The sequence below is a fragment of the Nyctereutes procyonoides genome, unplaced genomic scaffold (genome assembly GCF_905146905.1).
Source record: "Nyctereutes procyonoides isolate TBG_1078 unplaced genomic scaffold, NYPRO_anot_genome, whole genome shotgun sequence".
Taxonomy (NCBI): Eukaryota; Metazoa; Chordata; class Mammalia; order Carnivora; family Canidae; genus Nyctereutes; species Nyctereutes procyonoides.
The window spans coordinates 16,653,237-16,671,912 of record NW_026575137.1 but is presented as its reverse complement, the minus strand read 5'-3'; the positions used below and the strand labels follow the sequence as shown (position 1 = coordinate 16,671,912).

The following is an 18,676-nucleotide window of genomic DNA, read 5'->3' as shown; positions in this document are numbered from 1 at the left end:
GAGGTTCATTTTCTGTCCTATTTTACCACACTTCACAAGGCCACGCGCAGAACAGGCGCTTGCTGTACGAGGCAGGACGAGGTTCTCGCAACACCTCCGCTTCACACGACTGAATGCTTCACCTCACTTTTACTCGCTAAAGTCATTTTTCTCTCCTTGGTTGGAGTTATCTTCCCGTCAGTCCCCCCGGGAGGTGGGCGGCAGCCATTTGCACTATTGCGACTACGGGCGCACCGCCTCCGGCCACGACACCGGGGGGCGGGGGGCTCTGCTGCTTCCAAGTCAACGACCCTCAGTGACGTATCCTCAGGCGGCGGGTCCTCACCCGAGAGCAGCGGCGCTGCCGCACCCGCCTCGCAGGGGGTCCCGAAGAGGAAGCGGCTGGCGCCCCCTTCGCCCGAGCTCGGCAGCTACTTCCAGGAGCTTTAGTTTGTGGAAAGCATCTCCCCGAGCCTCCACAATTTTCCCGAATTTAGTCCTTTCCGCCTCTCCTCCTCGACCAGAAGCCCCACCTACTCCGTTCCCACTTTTCCCTCCACCGCTTCCTTCCGGTCGCTGAAATACGACACAGGCCGCCTTTCGTCCTCGTTAGTTTTCGAACAGCGCGGCTCTCGCCACCACCGCTGCAGGCGCGGAGAGCGCTCTCCGGCCGTCCTCCGGCGTGTGGGCTCGCCGCCCCGGGCAGGCTCAGGGCAGGCTCAGGGCAGGCTCAGGGCAGGCTCAGGGCAGGCCGACGGAGCGCCACGCACCGCGTCCCCGAGGCACGGAGAGGAGGCCGGGCGTGCTGGGGCACCGCGCGCGGCAGGGAGGAGAGCCGGGAGCCCGCCCGCCGGGCGGGGCCGAGGGCCGAGAGCCGCGAGCCGGGAGGCGAGGCCCGCAGGTTCCGGGCGAGTTCTTCTAGGGGCGGGGCGGGAGGCGGGGCTGGGGGCGGGGCGGGGCCTCCCGGAGTGGGCGGGGCCCTAGGGCCGGGGAAGCGGGGTCCACGCGAAGGTGGTGCGGGGTGGGCGGAGGCCGAAGGCGGGAGGCGGGGGGCGGGGGGCGGGGGGCGGGAGGCGGGGCCGGCCGGAGCAGGCGGTACCCAAAGGCGCGGGGGGCGGGGCTAGGCCGGCGCCGGGGGAGTTGCTCAATCCGGGGGCGAGAAAGCGGAGCCGGCGGGGGTGGGAGGGGTCTGTGCCGCTGGGGGCGGGGCGGGGCGGACTCGGGGACCCGCGGGCCACCTGGGCTCTGCCAGAGTTGGAGGTGGCCGGAGGCTCTCGGTTCCTCAGCTCCCGTGGCTCTGGCGGAGTCTGCGCGATGGGGGACCCGGAAAGGCCGGAAGCGGCCAGGCCCGAGCTAGATGAGGTAAAGGTTGCTGCGGTTCCCTGTCCCGCCCCATAGGCACGCCTGGCCGTTAGGTCGCAGGTTGCAGCGGGGTCTGCGAGGTGCAGGACCGCAACAGCGCATTTTACGCGTCGTGGTCGGCATCCCGGTGCAGGCCCAGCCGCGAGCCCTCGCCGCAGCCTGGTTCCGTGGTTGTGCGTGCCCGAGCGGCCGTGTCCGGGGAGGGGTGACGAGGGAGCCGGGCTTCTGCGCGCTCGGTCTGCTCCGGGGCCAGCCAAGGGCGACGCTCTGAGGTTTCAGGCCGGGCGGAGGAGCACCTCGCGCCCGCGTCCCCCTCTTGGTCGGCCCAGGGCCGTCCTCGCGGCTTTGCGCGTCTGGAGCCCTGCCTGGGGAAGCCCAGACAAGGGATGGGGGCAGGGGGACCTACTGGAGAAACGCATCCCATCTCTGAGATGATTAAAAGGAGTTGGAAGCCTGTGGAAACCGACACAGGTGGATGGAGTGGTGATGGAGCAGAAGGCGACGGCAAGTCCTCGCAACGGTGAAAAACGTCCGGTTAGGAGGCCACATTGGCTCAGACTGGGCCACTTAACTAGCAGTGACTCTTTGGGGTGTCACTTTCTTCATTTATACAGTGGAAGTGATACTTACCTCAGACGATTAAGGCAGAGGCTTTATGCAAAGCGCCACGGAAATTGTGGCTGCATCCAAAAACCCAAGTTAACATGTTTATCTGCGTCTGTAATAGAAGCACATAATGACAGTGAGTCCATGTACCCGACTGTTGTACGGTAGTTCAAATAGTTGCTCTGTAATTTCGTACCCTGTTACTTCGCGAATACGTCTAAACCATTTGTGTACAAGAGAAATACTTTTTTGTGTTGATCTCGGACCTGTTGGCTGTGTGTGATATCTTTGTTTTAACAGTTGCAGCTTACAGAGACTCATACTTAACCCCAGATTTATTTTAAAGAAGGTTGTAGAGTCCCGATTTGGGGTTTTATATTATTTGATTTTGATTTTCTAGACATTTAGTGCCTAGTTAACAGGTTGTAAATATCCCTCAAACTTTTTCTTCCCTCTTGTTTTCTTCCCCTTTTGAAACAAACTGAGTACCAATTTCCTCACTTGAAAAGGACATTTCAGACTTGTCTTTTTGTGCTAATGGCACCAACACCGTTCAGACTTAACACCTGGAAGTTAACTTTTTTTTTTTTTAAGATTTTATTTATTTATTCATGAGAGACACACAGAGAGAGAGGCAGAGATGCAGGCTCGCTGTGGGAGCCCAATAGCAGGACTTGATCCCAGGACCCCAGGATCACGACCAGAGCCAAAGGCAGACACTCAGCCCCTGAGCCACCCAGGTGCCCTATGGAAGTTGACTTTTACTTATTATCCCTTTCTCAATGTCATAGGCCCACAAAGAGGCAGATTTTAACTCTAGAATGAATTATAGTGAGCATCTGGTCCAAAAGTTTTTAACTTTAGTTGCAAGAATGCCTCAAGCACTTTGTTTCTCTAGATATGATGGTTCAGCATAGGCCATCTGCATTACAGTCAACCTGGAGCTGTAAAAAATGTAAATTACTGGGCCTACATTCCAGACAAGGTAAATCAAGATCTCTTGGGAGGGTCTGGGACAGCAATTTTAACAAGGACGTCAGGTGATACTGATTCACACTTTTTAAGAAGCACTTCTTTGAAGGGTTCGTAGATGAGCTTGGAGGAGGTTTATGAATTTCCTGAGAAAGGGGTCCTTAGCTTTCATCAATTTCTCAAAGTTAACCATCATTAATCTAATTGATTAGATAGTCCCTATTTTCAAGATAAGAAAGTTTAGGCCGGAAAAGATAAATTGACATGCCCAGGACCACATGATTCAATAGCAGAGCTGGGCTTAAGACTGATTTCTTGCTGGTGGGCCAATATTCTGTTGGGAATAGATAATGACAATGAAAGTGACACCTGGGCAAATACAAATAGTGTATGACTGTAACAATATCCAATAGTCTTCTTACCTGAGAAGAGAGGCCAAGGTAAACAAATGAAAATGGTGGAATTGGGGCTGGATTGAGAAGGAGGGCTGTAGCATGCCAGCCTACACCAGGGGATGGTGAGTACTAGCTGGGGAATCTGTTCTGGCATATCCTCTTGGGATGAAGTGACCAGAAACTAAGGCAGACAGGAACTAGAGGCACCGTTCTGGAAGACACAGTGGAATGTTGCCAAGAAATGCTTCTGTGTTCTGAACTTTATTTCAGGGTCTTATATTTCATAACTGTGCAGCTACAATGACTTGTTTACCTCCAGTCTTACTCACTGTTTAACTCTTTTTACCATTGCTAAATTAATCCTTCACTAAACCAGTGCCTCTATGTCATTCCTCTCAAGTAAAAACTCTTGAGACTGTCTCAGTTCCCACCAAAAACGTCCAATTCCATAGGCTGGCAAAGCCCTGTGAAGCAGCTTTTTTCATGCTAACCACCACATCTTTAATATTTTTATTTTATTTTTTAAGATTTTATTTATTTATTTATTTATTCATGAGAGGCACAGAGCGCGTGCGAGAGAGACAGAAAAACAGGCAGAGGGAGAAGCAGGCTCCATGCAGGGAGCCTGACCTGGGACTCAATCCAGGGTCTCCACGATGGCAACCTGAGCTGAAGGCAGCGCTAAACCGCTGAGCCACCCGGGTTGCCCTAACCACCACATCTTAATTCAGGCTGCCATGACATCTTTCCAAAGAAGACATAGATGCCCAACAGACACATGAAAAGATACTCAACATTATTCATCATCAGGGAAATACAAATCAAAACTACAATGAGATACCACCTCACACCTGTCAGAATGGTTAAAATTAACAACACAGGAAACAACATGTTTGTGAAGGATGCAGAGAAAGGGGAACCCTCTTATACTGTTGGTGAGATGCAAAATGATACAGCCACTCTGGGAAACAGATGGAGGTTCCTCAAAAAATTAAAAATAGAACTACCCAATGACCCAGCAATTGCACTACTAGGTATTTACCCAAAGGATACAAAAAATACTGACTTGAAGGGACATACGCACCCTGATGTTTATAGGAGCATTATCAATCAGCCAATTTATGAAATTTGTTCAAATATTTGTCAACTGATGAATGGATAAAGGAGATGTGGCGATACATATAACGGAATTTTACTCAGACATCAGAAAGAATGAAATCTTGCCATTTGCAATGATGTGAATGGAGCTAGAGAGCATCATGCTCAGCAAAATAAGTCAGAGAATGACAAATACCATAGAATTTCACTCATGTGGAATTTAAGAAATAAAACAGATGAATGTAGGAAAGGGGGAAAATGAAGAGGAGGCAAACCATAAGAGAGACTCTTAACTATAGAGAACAAACAGGGTTATTGAGGGGAGGTGGGCAGAGGGCGGGCTAAATCAATAATGAGTACCAAGGAGGACACTTGTGATGAGTACTGGATGCTGTAAGTGATGAATCATTAAATTATACTCCTGAAACCAATATTGTACTTTATGTTAACTAACTAGAATTTAAATAACTTGAAAAAAACTAAATAAAAAAATTCAGGCTACCATTTGCACCCCTGAGATCAATACCATGGTTGCTACCAAAATCTATGTTTTGTTTTTTTTTTTCCTTTTCCAGCTCATCCTGGATAGATAGCCAATGAATCCTCCTGATGCCACCCCTATACATGATAATTTATATTCAGAAACTCTCTATTACTATCCAGAAGAATGCTTTTCAAACAGCCCTACAGTGAATACCAGTACCTGGGGGTTAGGGGCACGTAGTTAGAGTTGGAGTATGAGCCTCTCAGTCCCCCAGATGTTTGAAAATCTTTGGCCCACAGAATTAATTCCTAACCTCTTACCCTGATTGATATCCAGAGTGTGGATTCTTTACAGAATTCTTCTCTATTTTGTCTGTTGACAGAAATGGCTTTAGCCAAATCAAATCACTTCTGCTTTTGCTTTTGATTGTCCTATATCCACCTCAGTCACTTTTAATCACAGCTGGTTCCTCTTCTTCCACCTGCCCTTTCAATTGTCAGCATTTTCTCGGCTGCATACTCAGCTGTGCTGTTTCTCTATATTTTCTCCCTGGATAACCCCTTTGGTGACTAATAGTGGGATGGATGGCCACCATTCATCTGCTGTAGTGTTATATTTTTAGCTGCCTACTGGATATCTTCAAACTGATCAAATTATGTTTTTTTATTGACCAAGTTGAACTTTTAAAGACTATTGTGTTTGTAACTATTGTTGTTGTAGCTGGGGTTGGTGGGGGAGTTCATTCAAATTAAGCTTTTATTAAACATGAGATGCAAGAGTTTTTGTCTGATTTATTCAGTTATTCTCCAGATGATGAGCACTTTGTGTCTTTTACTTCTTGCTGTGATCATCCAGTTGTTGGACATCTCAAGGACATCTTCAACTCTTCTTTATTCCATTCTCCAAAATCCAAATTTTTTAGCAAGAATGATTAATTCTACTTCTGAATCTCTCTCTCTCTCTCTCTCTCTCTTTTTCTGAATATCTCTTAAAGCAGCTTTCTTTTGTGTTTCTACATCTGGTACCCTGGTTCAGGCAAGATTTGGGTAGGATAATGATCTTTTCATTGTTCTCTCCCCCTGCAATTTCTAATCTGATCACATTTCTAGATAAGTGATTTTTTTAAAAAGATTTATTTACTTATTTGATAGAGAGAGTGGTGGGGAGGGGGAGAGACTGAAGGAGAAAATCTTTAAGCAGACTCCCTGCTGAGCAACAGAGCTTGAGGCGGGGCTTGATCTCATGACCCTGAGATCATCACTCAAGCTGAAACCAAGAGTCAGATGCTTAACTGACTGAGCCACCTAGATGCCCCTTGGTTCACTTCTGAAAAACATATACATATGGTTACAGGGTTTATTGTTGTTTTGTTTTCTTTTTAACTACCTTTCTCTAAATCTTATGCAGTCTTCAATTAAGCAGAGATGGCTAGGAAACTTTTATCTGAGGTCATCCAGAAAAAAAGAAAAAGAAAGAAAGAAAGAAAGAAAGAAAGAAAGAAAGAAAGAAAGAAAGAAAGAAAGAAAGAAAAAGAAAAATGGCAGCCTGGAAACACAAGTTCATGGATTGGTGGCTTTCTTTCTGTGTATTTTGGAATATATCTGTTATTTTTTTACCACTATTTTAACAGCTTAACACATTTCATAGTGAGATCTTAATCTAGCATTTGTGACATTAGAGGGACTGCAGAGTTCTTTAGAACACATTTGGATAGTCTCTGATTGCTTTCTGGTTTCTTCTTCCATTGTCCCCCACATATGGTAAAGTCCAAACTTAGAAGGTTACTTCCAATTCTTTAAAAATATCATAGGACATCATGTCTTTTTTTCCACGTTGTTTTCTCTTCTAAAATATGAGTTGTTAGCTCAGGTCCATAGAGGATATTCTAGAGATCCTAGAGCTTTGGGATGTATGATCCTCTTGACATTGATTAAAATGTGTGTGGATTTTTAAAAACATCATGAAAATAAGCAATATATCATCTTTAGCTCAGTTCAGATGTTTGTGTTGGTTATACCAGCCCTCCTCTCTTCACATTGCAAACTCTTGCATAATGCTCTCCTAATCCAACTTCTTCTTAATAACGTACATATTATCGGAACGGAACAGGAGGAATGTTACATAGAAAAATGACTTTCATTCTAACTGAAAGATGCTAGTCTTCAGCAGTTTCCATAGATAGTGACATTGATCAGTTATTTAATCAGCATTTAAAAACTCCCTTCAGGGCCAGGGTGCTTGGTACCAAAGAGTTACTGCTTATGATGGTTCACATAGCAAATACAGTGAAGGTAAGGAGTTCCAGCTCTGAATGTATCCTTGTACCCCAGGGACAAAATATATAAAGGCAACACAAACAAAAAACTTGACAGCTTCTATTTTAAAAATTTGCTCAAATATTTAGGGAAATGAATGTCAACTACATGCCAGCTCATATGTCAGGTTCTAGGGATTCCACAAAAGTAAAGTTACCTTTTACTCTCAAGAAGCATAGTTTGGAGGGGACTCTAAATGGATAACAAGGAATTAAATTGCAGTGAGTTGTGTACTATGTGAGGTATGCAGTGAGTTATGTGTTTAATCCAGGCCTTTAGGGTGATGGGGACAAGAGAGATATGGGAGTACTTAGCAAAGGCTTGATTTGATGGTTATCTCACTGATGTATTGTGGTCATATGTTAAATTCAAAAGGTATCCAGTAGCCCAAGCACAGGATAAAGAGAAATTAGCCGCCCATTCACTTACTTAGCTAACGTTTATTGATGTTATGTTTGGGAATGCCATAATAAATAAAAAGTAGTTTCTACTCTCCAGGGCTCAAGTTCTTTATCTGGGGAGGCCTACACCTTCAAATAAGTAGTTACAAAATAAGACAGTCTCTCTACTATGATGACAGTATGTGTGCAGTGTGCAAGCCCTACCTGGATCTGTATAGCCTCAGGCTTTGATTTTGATTTTGAGTCTTTTTCTCATCTTGCCTTGCCTTAGCACACTTGCTCTGGAGAGGTGTGGTTGGTGGAAGCGATGATAGGGATGAAGAAATGTGATTGGCCTGACACTGGAGAGAGACACCGTCAGTTTGAGTTAGGCGTCCAGATTTTAAATATATGCCAATAATCTTGATTTATACATTTTTAGCCTAATTGTATATACTTTGTGTATATTCATTCTCATGCAAGGTATAACTCTTCTGATACTTCTGATATATATATATGTATACATACATATCTGGCACTGTCCCCTTTTGGAATGCTATCATTTCCAAATCATGTATATATAAGTATGTGCTTCTCACTGGATTCTACAAAGCTTTGAGCCAGTCCACAGTGAGACCATCCGTAGTAATGCTAACAAATAAATAGTAATAGCAGATTGGTATATGGGAAAGTTCAGATGAACAAAGGTTGCTAAATTGTTGGTAAGGAGTTTTCAGGTATGTTTTACAATAGTTCAGATTAGAAAGAATTAAAATAGGAAAGTAGGGGTGCCTGGGTGGCTCAGTTGGTTAAGCATCTGCCTTTGGCCTAAGTCATGATCCCAGGGGTCCTGGAGTCAGGCACCCTGCTCAGTGGGAAGTCTGTATCTCCCTCTCCCTCTCATCCTTCCCCCTGCTGGTGCTATCTTAAATTAATAAATTTAAAAATCTCTTAAAAATAAATAAAGAAGTTTATAATAGTAGCCTATTCATGCCAGCATCTGATCTCTGAAAAAAGGCACTGAAGGGACATTTTATGCACAAACTTAGAAATTTGCCCACCATAACATTTATGGATCTAGTTTTGTGCTTATCTTAAAATAGCAGTAATGACAATTTTGCTGCATGCTTATTATGCACCAGGCTCCATTTAAAGCACTTTTAATCATCAAGTTTAACCTACAGAGTAAGGGTCATTTTACTGATAAAGGCAAACCAAAGCTCAGAGAAGCAACTTTCTGTGGTTACACGACTAACCAAACACTATTAACCAGGTTCCAGATAATAGTAAAGGATTCAACCCAGGCAGATGGACTCCTCAACCTGTGCTGTCTCTCAAATTACCCCCAGTATGTGTTTAGATACGAATAACGAGGGCATGTCTACACAAAATGGATGTTTGTACTTTATTTTCAAAGAGGTTATCTTCAGATACCAATGAAAATGAAGTGAAATCAGATGAAGAGCCACTCCTACGAAAGAGTTCTCGCCGATTTGTCATTTTTCCAATTCAATACCCTGATATTTGGAAGATGTATAAACAGGCACAGGCATCTTTCTGGACTGCAGAAGAGGTAAGTGGCATCACCTTTGCCAGCAGGCACACCCCATAGTAGAGTGTTCATATCTTCTGTCATGGGACATTGAAAAATGTTAACTTATATTGTAAGATACATGTAACTGAATAAAATCAGTTATATACAATAGTGTCTGAAATTACTGAAATTAAATACAGTGTTCTCCAATGTTTTATATGTAGACTGTTGTCTATAAACACGTTTCCCGCTGCAAAAATGGCTTCTCAGTCTGCCAGGTTTTTACTTCCAATGTATTTTAGAACATTTTCTATTTTTAAATAGCCTTTTGATTTCCTATGACCAAATAAGATTAGTTTTTACTTATGGCCAGCAGAATAAATAAAATTGTGCTATGGCCAAAAAATGAGAGTGAAAGCCCTAGGGACCCTGCTTTTCAATGACTTACCTGATTATGCAGAAAGAGCTGTGGCAGAGAATTTGCCTGCTCAGGCAGTGCACTCTCTTCTAAGCTGCCAGCCAGAGCTCCTCCTAGGCTACCCTGTCCTCAGTCACATCCAGTCTGGCACTGCTGCCTCAGCAGCCGGGACTGTTCTGGTATGCTGTATGTTAGGGCAGCATTTTCCATCTAGACAATGATTTGGACACAATAAATGAGGAAATACCTGCTGGTTTGGTAAAGACAGTTGGTCATGTAAGTGGTTGCTCTGTAGTCTAATTGAACACATAGTCATTGTCTTCATCTTTCTCTGTGTGTATGTGTTCACTTATCTAGATAAATAGATAAATGAATAGATCTATTTAGATAGTTATATTTGGATCTCCCTATTTTTCAGAAGATTGTTTTCATACACGTAAGCACACACTGTTGAGAATGCAGACTCTGGAGCCAGAATGCCTAGGTACAAAATCTGACTCTACCACTTACTAGCTATGAAACTGGAAAAATTGCTTAACCTCTCTGTGTATCCTCATTGGAAAATTGAGCTAATAATATCTGGTTAACTGGGTTATTATAAGGATTACTGAGATGAATCTCATGAATAGAATTAATGAGATGAAGCTCATGAATGAGATTAATGAGATGTTTAGAATGTCACATGGCATTTAGTAAGCACTAAATAAATATAAGCTATTTCACACAGAATGAAGGAGAGTTACAGTAGAAATCAGAAGACACCAACTTTTGAAGCTTTGATTACACTAATTTTACCCATTTATCCACTTGTGTTATATTGGTAACATCTTTGTTATACTTAGTTAACAAAAAGAGCAAAAAATCCAAAACAAAATAAAAACTCAGTATTTTCTAATTGGGTCATACTGCTTGGCACACCTGATTATTTTTAACTGTGGTTTTTAGGATGTGTTTTTTTAGATATGGTTAACAGAATAAATGGAGTACACAGGTGGCTTTTTCATTCATCATGTTAAAAAGCTACTTGTGATACTTGGGTTTCTTAAAATTCATTTGTAAAGTACTTGCATCTTTTAGCAAATGTAATATATGTTGTATTATAACTAAGAAACACTGATTTAAAAAATTAAAATACAAAGGTGGTACATATTTTGTTTGTTTATACATTTTATTTTATTATTTTATTTTATTTTTTAAAAAGATTTTATTTATTTATCCATGAGAGACAGAGAGAGAGAGAGAGAGAGAGAGAGGCAGAGACACAGGCAGAGGGAGAAGCAGGCTACACGCAAAGAGCCTGATGTGGGACTTGATCCCAGGACTCTGGGATCACGCCCTGAGCTGAGGGCAGATGCTCAACCTCTGAGCAACCTAGGCATCCCTGTTTACACATTTTAAAAGGAAATGAAACACATATAGTTCCGTGTATTTTTCCTTTAAACAAATTATGTCAACCTTAGACTTCATTGTTTTATCTGTGGTGTAGCTTTATTCCTAAATATGACCAATTATCAGAAACCTTGATTCAGAAGAAAAAGGTCTAGGATTTTGGGTTTTTCTTTTAAAGCTGCCAGACAATTCTAATAACTAGTAGTTTGGAATCAATATTTAGAAAGTAGAATTGAGAATTTATTTAGAGGAGAAAAAGCTGAGTAGGAACGTTTACATTTTAAGAATGGGAGATGACCAATGTAGTATAAATGAAATTCATAAGCCTTTTTGAAGTGGAATGGTTGACAAGGTAAGTTTAATATTTAAGAATGAGTATATTATAGTATAAAATTTCATATCAGGAGTATAATATATAAAAACTAGGAAGGTGTCTGTCAGTTAATCCTGATTGAGCTCTTAAGAGAATAGGACCTGATATTTAGTTTACATGTTTTAAAAGATATATACAAGTATACCCCCCAACTCCATTGTATTGCCAACACTTTTTTTTTTTTAAGATTGATTTATTTATTCAAGAGAGCAGAGTTGGGGAGGGACAGAGGGAGAGGGAGCGGGAGAGGGAGAATCTCAAGCAGACCTTCCACTGAGCATGGAGCTTGATGTGGGGTTCGATCTTATCACCCTGAGATTATGACCAGAGCTGAAGTCAGATGCCCAACTGACTTGACCACCCAGAGGCCCCCCCTCCTTCATTTTCAAAAATATTTCTATTTCCAGAGGAAGCCATACCTGTAAATTGCTTTATAACCTAGGTTGTTACATGCCAGATACTACTTTCTGGGTATAAAAGTAGATTAGCTGGCAGTACAATAGCAGCTACTATTGCTTAACGGGTAGCTAATTTAACACTACAGTAAATTATATGCCATGGTAAAGCAATGGCTGCTGAAAGTCACTAGTTTATTCTGCCTCAATTAGCCAGAATATAGAGCCCTTCATAATACTTTTATTGTATTGTGTTCTTTTGTAATAGTCTTAGTCAATTTGGGTTGCTATAGTAATACCTTAGACTGGATGGTTTACAAACAACAGAATTTTATTTCTCACATTGCTAGAGGCTGGGAATTCCAAGATCAAGTCTCTAACAGGTTTGGTATCTGGTGAGGTCCCAGTTCCTGGTTCAGAGATATCTGCTTATACTTTGCATTCTCACATGGCAGAAGGGATGAGGAAGCTCTCTGACAGCTCTTTTATAAGGGCACCAATCCCATTCATGAGGGCTCCACCCTCATGACCTAGTAACTTTCCAAAGACTGCACCTCCAAATACCATCACACTGGGCATTAGTTTCAAATATGTGAATGGGGTGTGGGGGCGGGGGAGGACATGAACATTCAGTCTATAACAGTTATGTTAACTTTTTTTTTCCTTTTCTTCCTTTTTCATTTCATTACTGCTAATGAGATGGCCTTCCCCAACATTGAGATAGAAGTTAGTTTTCCAAACACTTTAAGAAGAATTAAACATCAAGTTGAAATTTTTGAAAATCTTTTTATTTCAGGTTGACTTATCAAAGGATCTCCCTCACTGGAACAAGCTTAAATCAGATGAGAAGTATTTTATCTCTCACATATTAGCCTTTTTTGCAGCCAGTGATGGAATTGTGAATGAAAATTTGGTAAGATTTTTGTTTTATTTCTGTTCTCATTCAGCAGCTAAATGGTGATAATGGCAGTAAGACAATTAGACTAAGCCTGAAAAACGACTTCTAAGAAATGAACTAGATAGAGTTTAACTTTCAAAGGTGTTTTTCTGATGAAGTGTCAAAGAAAAGGATAGATTTCTCCCATTTGACCAGCAAAATATCATGAAATCAAACATATTGTACCAATCAAAACTACTTAAAATGCGTAGACATGATTTCAATTTTTACCCTTAGGTAGTATTCTTAATAGAGAGCTTGCACATTGAAAACCCTTCTGGAGCTCTGTAATAAGGCACTGCATTCTGGCTCCCCATTTTTAAACTTGTATCATGGTTGGCCAGGAGGCTTACCTTCTTGTTAAAGAGAATTAGATAGAAGGGGCTTCAATCAATCTGTCTGCTTTTGGGGAAAATAAAGACCTAAGGTCAATTTTACAATGCAAAGTAATTATTTTTGATAGCCATTCTATAATACTTGGCTTTATAGGAAGTATCTCCACCTATCAGGTCAATTCATTTAATTGCTTGAGAATACATTAGGCAACTAATTTATTGTAAAAGGTTAATAGATAATACTGCTTAAAGTAACCTATAAATTCTGTCTAACCTATTTTTGGCATGACAGGTAATTTTTAAGTGATGATTCTGATGTCCAGATTCTGATTTGCAGTGTTTAATTAGAGCCCACAGAATTGGATACGTTTCCCTTATTTTTGTAGGTGGAGCGCTTTAGTCAGGAGGTACAGGTTCCAGAGGCTCGCTGTTTCTATGGCTTTCAAATTCTCATCGAGAATGTCCACTCAGAGATGTACAGTTTGCTAATAGACACTTACATCAGAGATCCCAAGAAAAGGTATTACCACTGGGATTTTATTTACAGAGACTTATGCTATTGCTTATGTTAAGAGCAGAATTTACTCCAAAACCAAATGTCAGGGAAAAATTATTCAAATGCTTTTTATTGTTTAATAATGTGTTGGGTTAAAAAACTTGTATAGAACCAGTTCATCTTTGGGTATTATGGCTTTAAAAACTGCACATTCTGTTTAGAAATTGAATACTGACTTTATTTCTTTAAATATTTTACTTAAATTCACCTTGCCAACATATAGTATAACACCCAGTGCTCATCCCATCAAGTGGCCTTATGGGTGCCCATCACCCAGTTACCCCACCTCCCCCTCCACCTCCGCTTCTGCAACCCTTTGTTTCCCAGAGTTAGGAGTCTCTCATGGTTTGTCTTCTGCTCTAATTTTTCCCCCACTCATTTTCTCTCCTTTTCCTTATAATCCCTTCCATTATTTCTATATTCCACATATGAGTGAAACCACATATGAATATTGACTTTAGTCAATTTTGTGTCAGACCAGATCCAAACCGCTAATTTGAATTTTAGTTTCATTTCTTAACTTTGTGGGCATGCAAAATATAGAAAAACGACAGATCCGGTAGCATATCATAGAGTTGCAGTTATTATTGATGATTAAACTAATGAAAATTTATTCCAATTAAGAAAAATGACTAACTTTGCCATTAATCCTTTGGTTTTTACAGGGAATTTTTATTTAATGCAATTGAAACAATGCCATATGTTAAGAAAAAAGCAGACTGGGCCTTACGATGGATAGAAGATAGAAAATCTACTTTTGGTAAGTAGCTGTAATTTAAAAATGATCAAACTTGCCTCAGTTGACATAACACTTTTTATGTGGTGTGACTATCAGGTACTAATCAGAGTCCCAGAATAGAAAAGGATACAAAGGTCTCCGCATCCACTTTTTAGAATCATTATTCCTAATGCTTAGGAACCAGTGATAAAATCATATAAAGTTGTTACCTATTTTGTTTAATAAGTTGAAAGTTGAAAGGTTAAGGTGTTAGTACATAAGTAGAGGTAAAGAGAAGTCATATAGAATCTGACAAAAATATTGTAGCAATCACAATTTGTCTCTGCTTTCATAAATATTTAAGAGAGTTAAAGCAAGTCAAAATCATATTTTTTTCAGGGAACAAATATGTAGTTTCTGGAAAACTATACATATTACTTGCTCAATAAATATTTAATTTAAAATATTCAGATATCCATTTATCTAGCTCTAAGTACCTCTCATTCTTATCTATTTCATAATTAGTTGTCTTTACTTTCTGGTTTTATTCATTATGGAGGAAGCAAGTCTCAAAATTTTTGGTCTCAGGACTTCTTTGTACTCTTAAAACTTATTGAGGATTCTCCTGTTGGTGTGGTTTACTGATTATTTCCATATTATAAATTAAAACCAGGAAAGTTAAAATATTTATGAATGCATTTTAAAATAGCAGTAATAACCCATTATATTTTATTAATAGCATGTATTTATGAAAAAAAAACTATTTCCCTCCTCCCCCAAATTTTGCAAACCTTTTAAATGTCTGACTTAATAGAAGACAACTGGATTGAATCTCCTTCCACATTCAATTGTTGCAGAATATTGATGTAGTTTATCATATAGTTATGAAGAAAATCCAGTCTTAATCAGATGTGTAGTTAGAAAAGGGAAGACTATTTTACCAGGCTCCTCAGATTATTGTGGATATGTCATGTAGTATCTGGAAATCACAACTGTACACTCATGTGAGAATTGTGGTTAAAAAAATAATAATGCCTTAGCATTGTTATAAAAATAGTTTTGACTCCACACACCTCCTCAGTCTGTGGATTTACAGAAACACACTGAGAACCAATGATGCACAGTAAGGTATGGGGGAAGCCTGTTACATATTAGGGAAGAAACAGATGTGTTTTCAATGCCTTCAGTTCATTTGAAGAATGAGAAAAGTGATCATTCTCAATGTGCATAAAAATTATCTGAGAGTTTGAAGAAAAACCCTGCAGAATCCTGGTCCTCACCAGAGAGAGAGATTTAGAAGGCCTGGGGAGGACTGAGGAATCAACATTTTATACCCAGCTGATTTTCTCACAAATGGTTTGAGAAACACTGGCTGGCTTTAAAGACAAAAGGAGAGAAACATCAAGGTGTTCAATACATATTGAAAAGAGTATATAGATAGATACCAATGGAAAATGATGAACACAGGCTCACAGCAAGCATGTATTTCATAACTGCCAAAGAAAGTAACCTAGAGGGATGCCTGGGTGGCTCAGGGGTTGAGCGTCTGCCTTCAGCTCGGGGCATGATCCCAGGATCGGGGTTCAAGTCCCACATCTGGCTCCCTGTGAGGAGCCTGCTTCTCCCTCTGCCTGTGTCTCTGCCTCTCTCTCTCTCTCTCTCTGTGATTATCATAAATAAAAAAAATTAAAAAATAAAAAAATAAAAGATTTATTTATTTATTCATGAGACAGAGACACAAAGAGAGAGGCAGAGACACAGGCAGAGGGAGAAGCAGGCTCCATGCACCGGGAGCCCGACGTGGGATTCGATCCTGGGTCTCCAGGATCGCGTCCTGGGCCAAAGGCAGGCGCCAAACCGCTGCGCCACCCAGGGATCCCCAATAAATAAATCTTTTTTAAAAAAGATAAAGTAACCTAGAGAGAAAATTGAGGAGGATGGCAGTCACCATGTGACAACAGCAGGGCTCTAGGTAAATTCTCCATATTGCTTGCTCTCAAGCAAACCCATGCTGCAGATGCAGAAAAAAAACATTGAACAGAATTCAATATCCATTTATCATAAAAACCCAAGAAAGCAGATATGGAGGAAAAATACCTCAGCATGATAAAGGCCATGTACGACAAACTCACAGCTAACATACTCAACTGTGAAGAGCTGAAAGCCTTTCCTCAAGATCAGGAGCAAGACAAGGATGCCCACTCTTGCCATTTTTATTCAACATAGTATTAGAAGTCCTAGCTAGAGCAATTAGGCAAGAAAAAAAAAAGGCATCCAAATAGGAAAGGAATAAGTAAAACTCACTATTTGCAGATGACGTGCTATATATAGAAAATCCTAAAGACTCCATTAAAAAAACTATGAGAACTAATAAACAGGTTCAGTGAAGTTGCAAGATACAAAATTAGTATACAGAAATATCTTGTTTCTATATGATAATAATGAGCTATCAGAGAATTTAAACAATCCCATTTACAGTTGCATCAACAAGAATAAAATATTTAGGAATAAGTTTAACCAAGGAGATGAAAGACCTGTATATTGAAAACTCTAAGATATTAGTAAAAGAAATTAAAGACACAAATAAATGGAAAGATATTCCATGCTCACAGATTGAAAGAATCAATATTGCTAAAATAAAATATCCATTATACCAAAAACAATCTACAGATTAAATGCAATCCCTATCAAAATTCCAATGGCATTTTTCAAGAAAGTAGAACAAATAATACTAAAATTTATATGGAACCACAAAAAAATCCCAAATAGGCAAACATCTTGAGAAAGAATAAAGCTGGAGGCATAATGCTCCCCGATTTCAAACTATCTTACAAAGATATTATAATCAAACCATTATTGTATTGGTATAAAAAACAGATCAATGGAACAGAATAGACAGCCCATAAGTAAACCCATGCATATATGTTCAATTAATTTATGACAAAGGAGCCAACAATATACAATGGGGAAAACACAGTCCTCTCAATAAATAGTATTGAGAAAAATGGACAACTGCAAGCAAAAGAATGAGACTGAATTGCTTTCTTACACCACACACAAAAATTAACTCAAAACAGATTAAAGATTTGAATGTATGGCCCAAAACCATAAAACTTCTGGGTATTTATCTGAAGAAAATTAAAACATGAACTCAAAAAGATATATGCACCCCCATGTTCATTGCAGCATTATTTATAATAGCCAAGATAAGGAAATAACCTGAGTTCCCATCAATGGATGAATGGATAAAGAAAATGTAGTGTGGGGGGGTATAATAATGGCATATTATTTAGTCATAAAAAAAGTGAAATCTCACCATTTGCAACAACATGGATGGAGCTAGAGGGTATCATGCTAAGTGCCATAAGTCAGACAGGGAAAGACAAATACTATATGATCTCTCTTATATGTGAAAACTAAGAACAAAAAAAAACTAAAAACTAAAATCTAAGCTCATAGATACAATAGATTGGTGATTGTAAGAAGTGGAGCATAGGGGTCAGGAGAAATGAGTGAAAGCAGTCAAAAGGTTAAAAGAAAAAGGTCTGTATAGCTTACTTGGACAAATGTCAGTGATCAGAAAAACAAATAGGCTAATGGGTAAACTTTTGGGAAAAAAAAAAAGAATAAACATTTCCCATTACAGTTGACTCTTGAACAACGTGGGTTTGACTTATGTGGGTCCACTTATATGCAGATTTTGTCGATAAATATAGTACAGTACTGTAAATGTATTTTCTCTTTTTTCTTATGATTTTCTTTTTTTAAAACAAAATTCTGCATTTTTATAAAACTTGATAAAAAATAGTATTTCAAACTGTACAGTCACCAGAAGTACACAGTTATCAAAAATGCACACACTTCACTTGGCATCTCCAGCACCTTCAGCTTTTTCTGCCTGATCTGTTTTGGCATCTCCATTTTCTGCAGGGTTATTTCCATCCTTGCCAGAATCAGCCTTCCCCTTTTAGCTTTGGGTACTTTCTCTCCCTTCTTTACAGGGGCCTTTTTTAGGCTTGGGATCTGGCTTTGGAGGAGCAGGTTTAGCAGATAACCTTGCAGATCTTCTCTGTGGCTCATCCTTCACCTTGGCTTTATCTCCTTTAGCATCCCCTTCAGCCTTTCTCTTGGGCATGGTGGCGACGGCAGTGGAATGTAAGCGCTGGACGCGGGGATGCAGCGGCACACAGGCTTTGGCCCGTCCTGGGGTCGTTCTTGCCTCTTCTTCACACCGCTTGGGCTCCGGGGGATTTATAAAGTTTTTATCTCTTATGATTTTCTTAATAAAAATTTCTGTAGCTTTATTGTGAGAATACAGTATATAATGCATATAACACAAAAAAAAAATAGGTGTTGGCTGTTATCTATAAGGCTTCCAGTCAACAGCAGGCTATTATAGCTAAGTTTTGGGGGAGTCAAAAATTATAACT

General features: G+C 40.3%; 1 protein-coding gene and 1 pseudogene across 1 annotated transcript in view; one reads left to right on the top strand and one right to left on the bottom strand.

Moving 5' to 3' along the window:
- Positions 1-1,203: 1,203 nt before the first annotated feature.
- RRM2B (ribonucleotide reductase regulatory TP53 inducible subunit M2B) overlaps positions 1,204-18,676 on the top strand; it is a 42,599-nt gene continuing 25,126 nt past the window's right edge. The window contains exons 1-5 of the mRNA XM_055303470.1: positions 1,204-1,341; positions 9,009-9,164; positions 12,497-12,613; positions 13,359-13,492; positions 14,194-14,288. Of these exons, the coding sequence (XP_055159445.1) occupies positions 1,294-1,341; positions 9,009-9,164; positions 12,497-12,613; positions 13,359-13,492; positions 14,194-14,288 (550 nt within the window). The 5' untranslated portion in view covers positions 1,204-1,293. The remainder of the gene's footprint in view (positions 1,342-9,008; positions 9,165-12,496; positions 12,614-13,358; positions 13,493-14,193; positions 14,289-18,676) is intronic.
- Positions 18,012-18,387, bottom strand: LOC129495765 (non-histone chromosomal protein HMG-17-like; annotated as a pseudogene).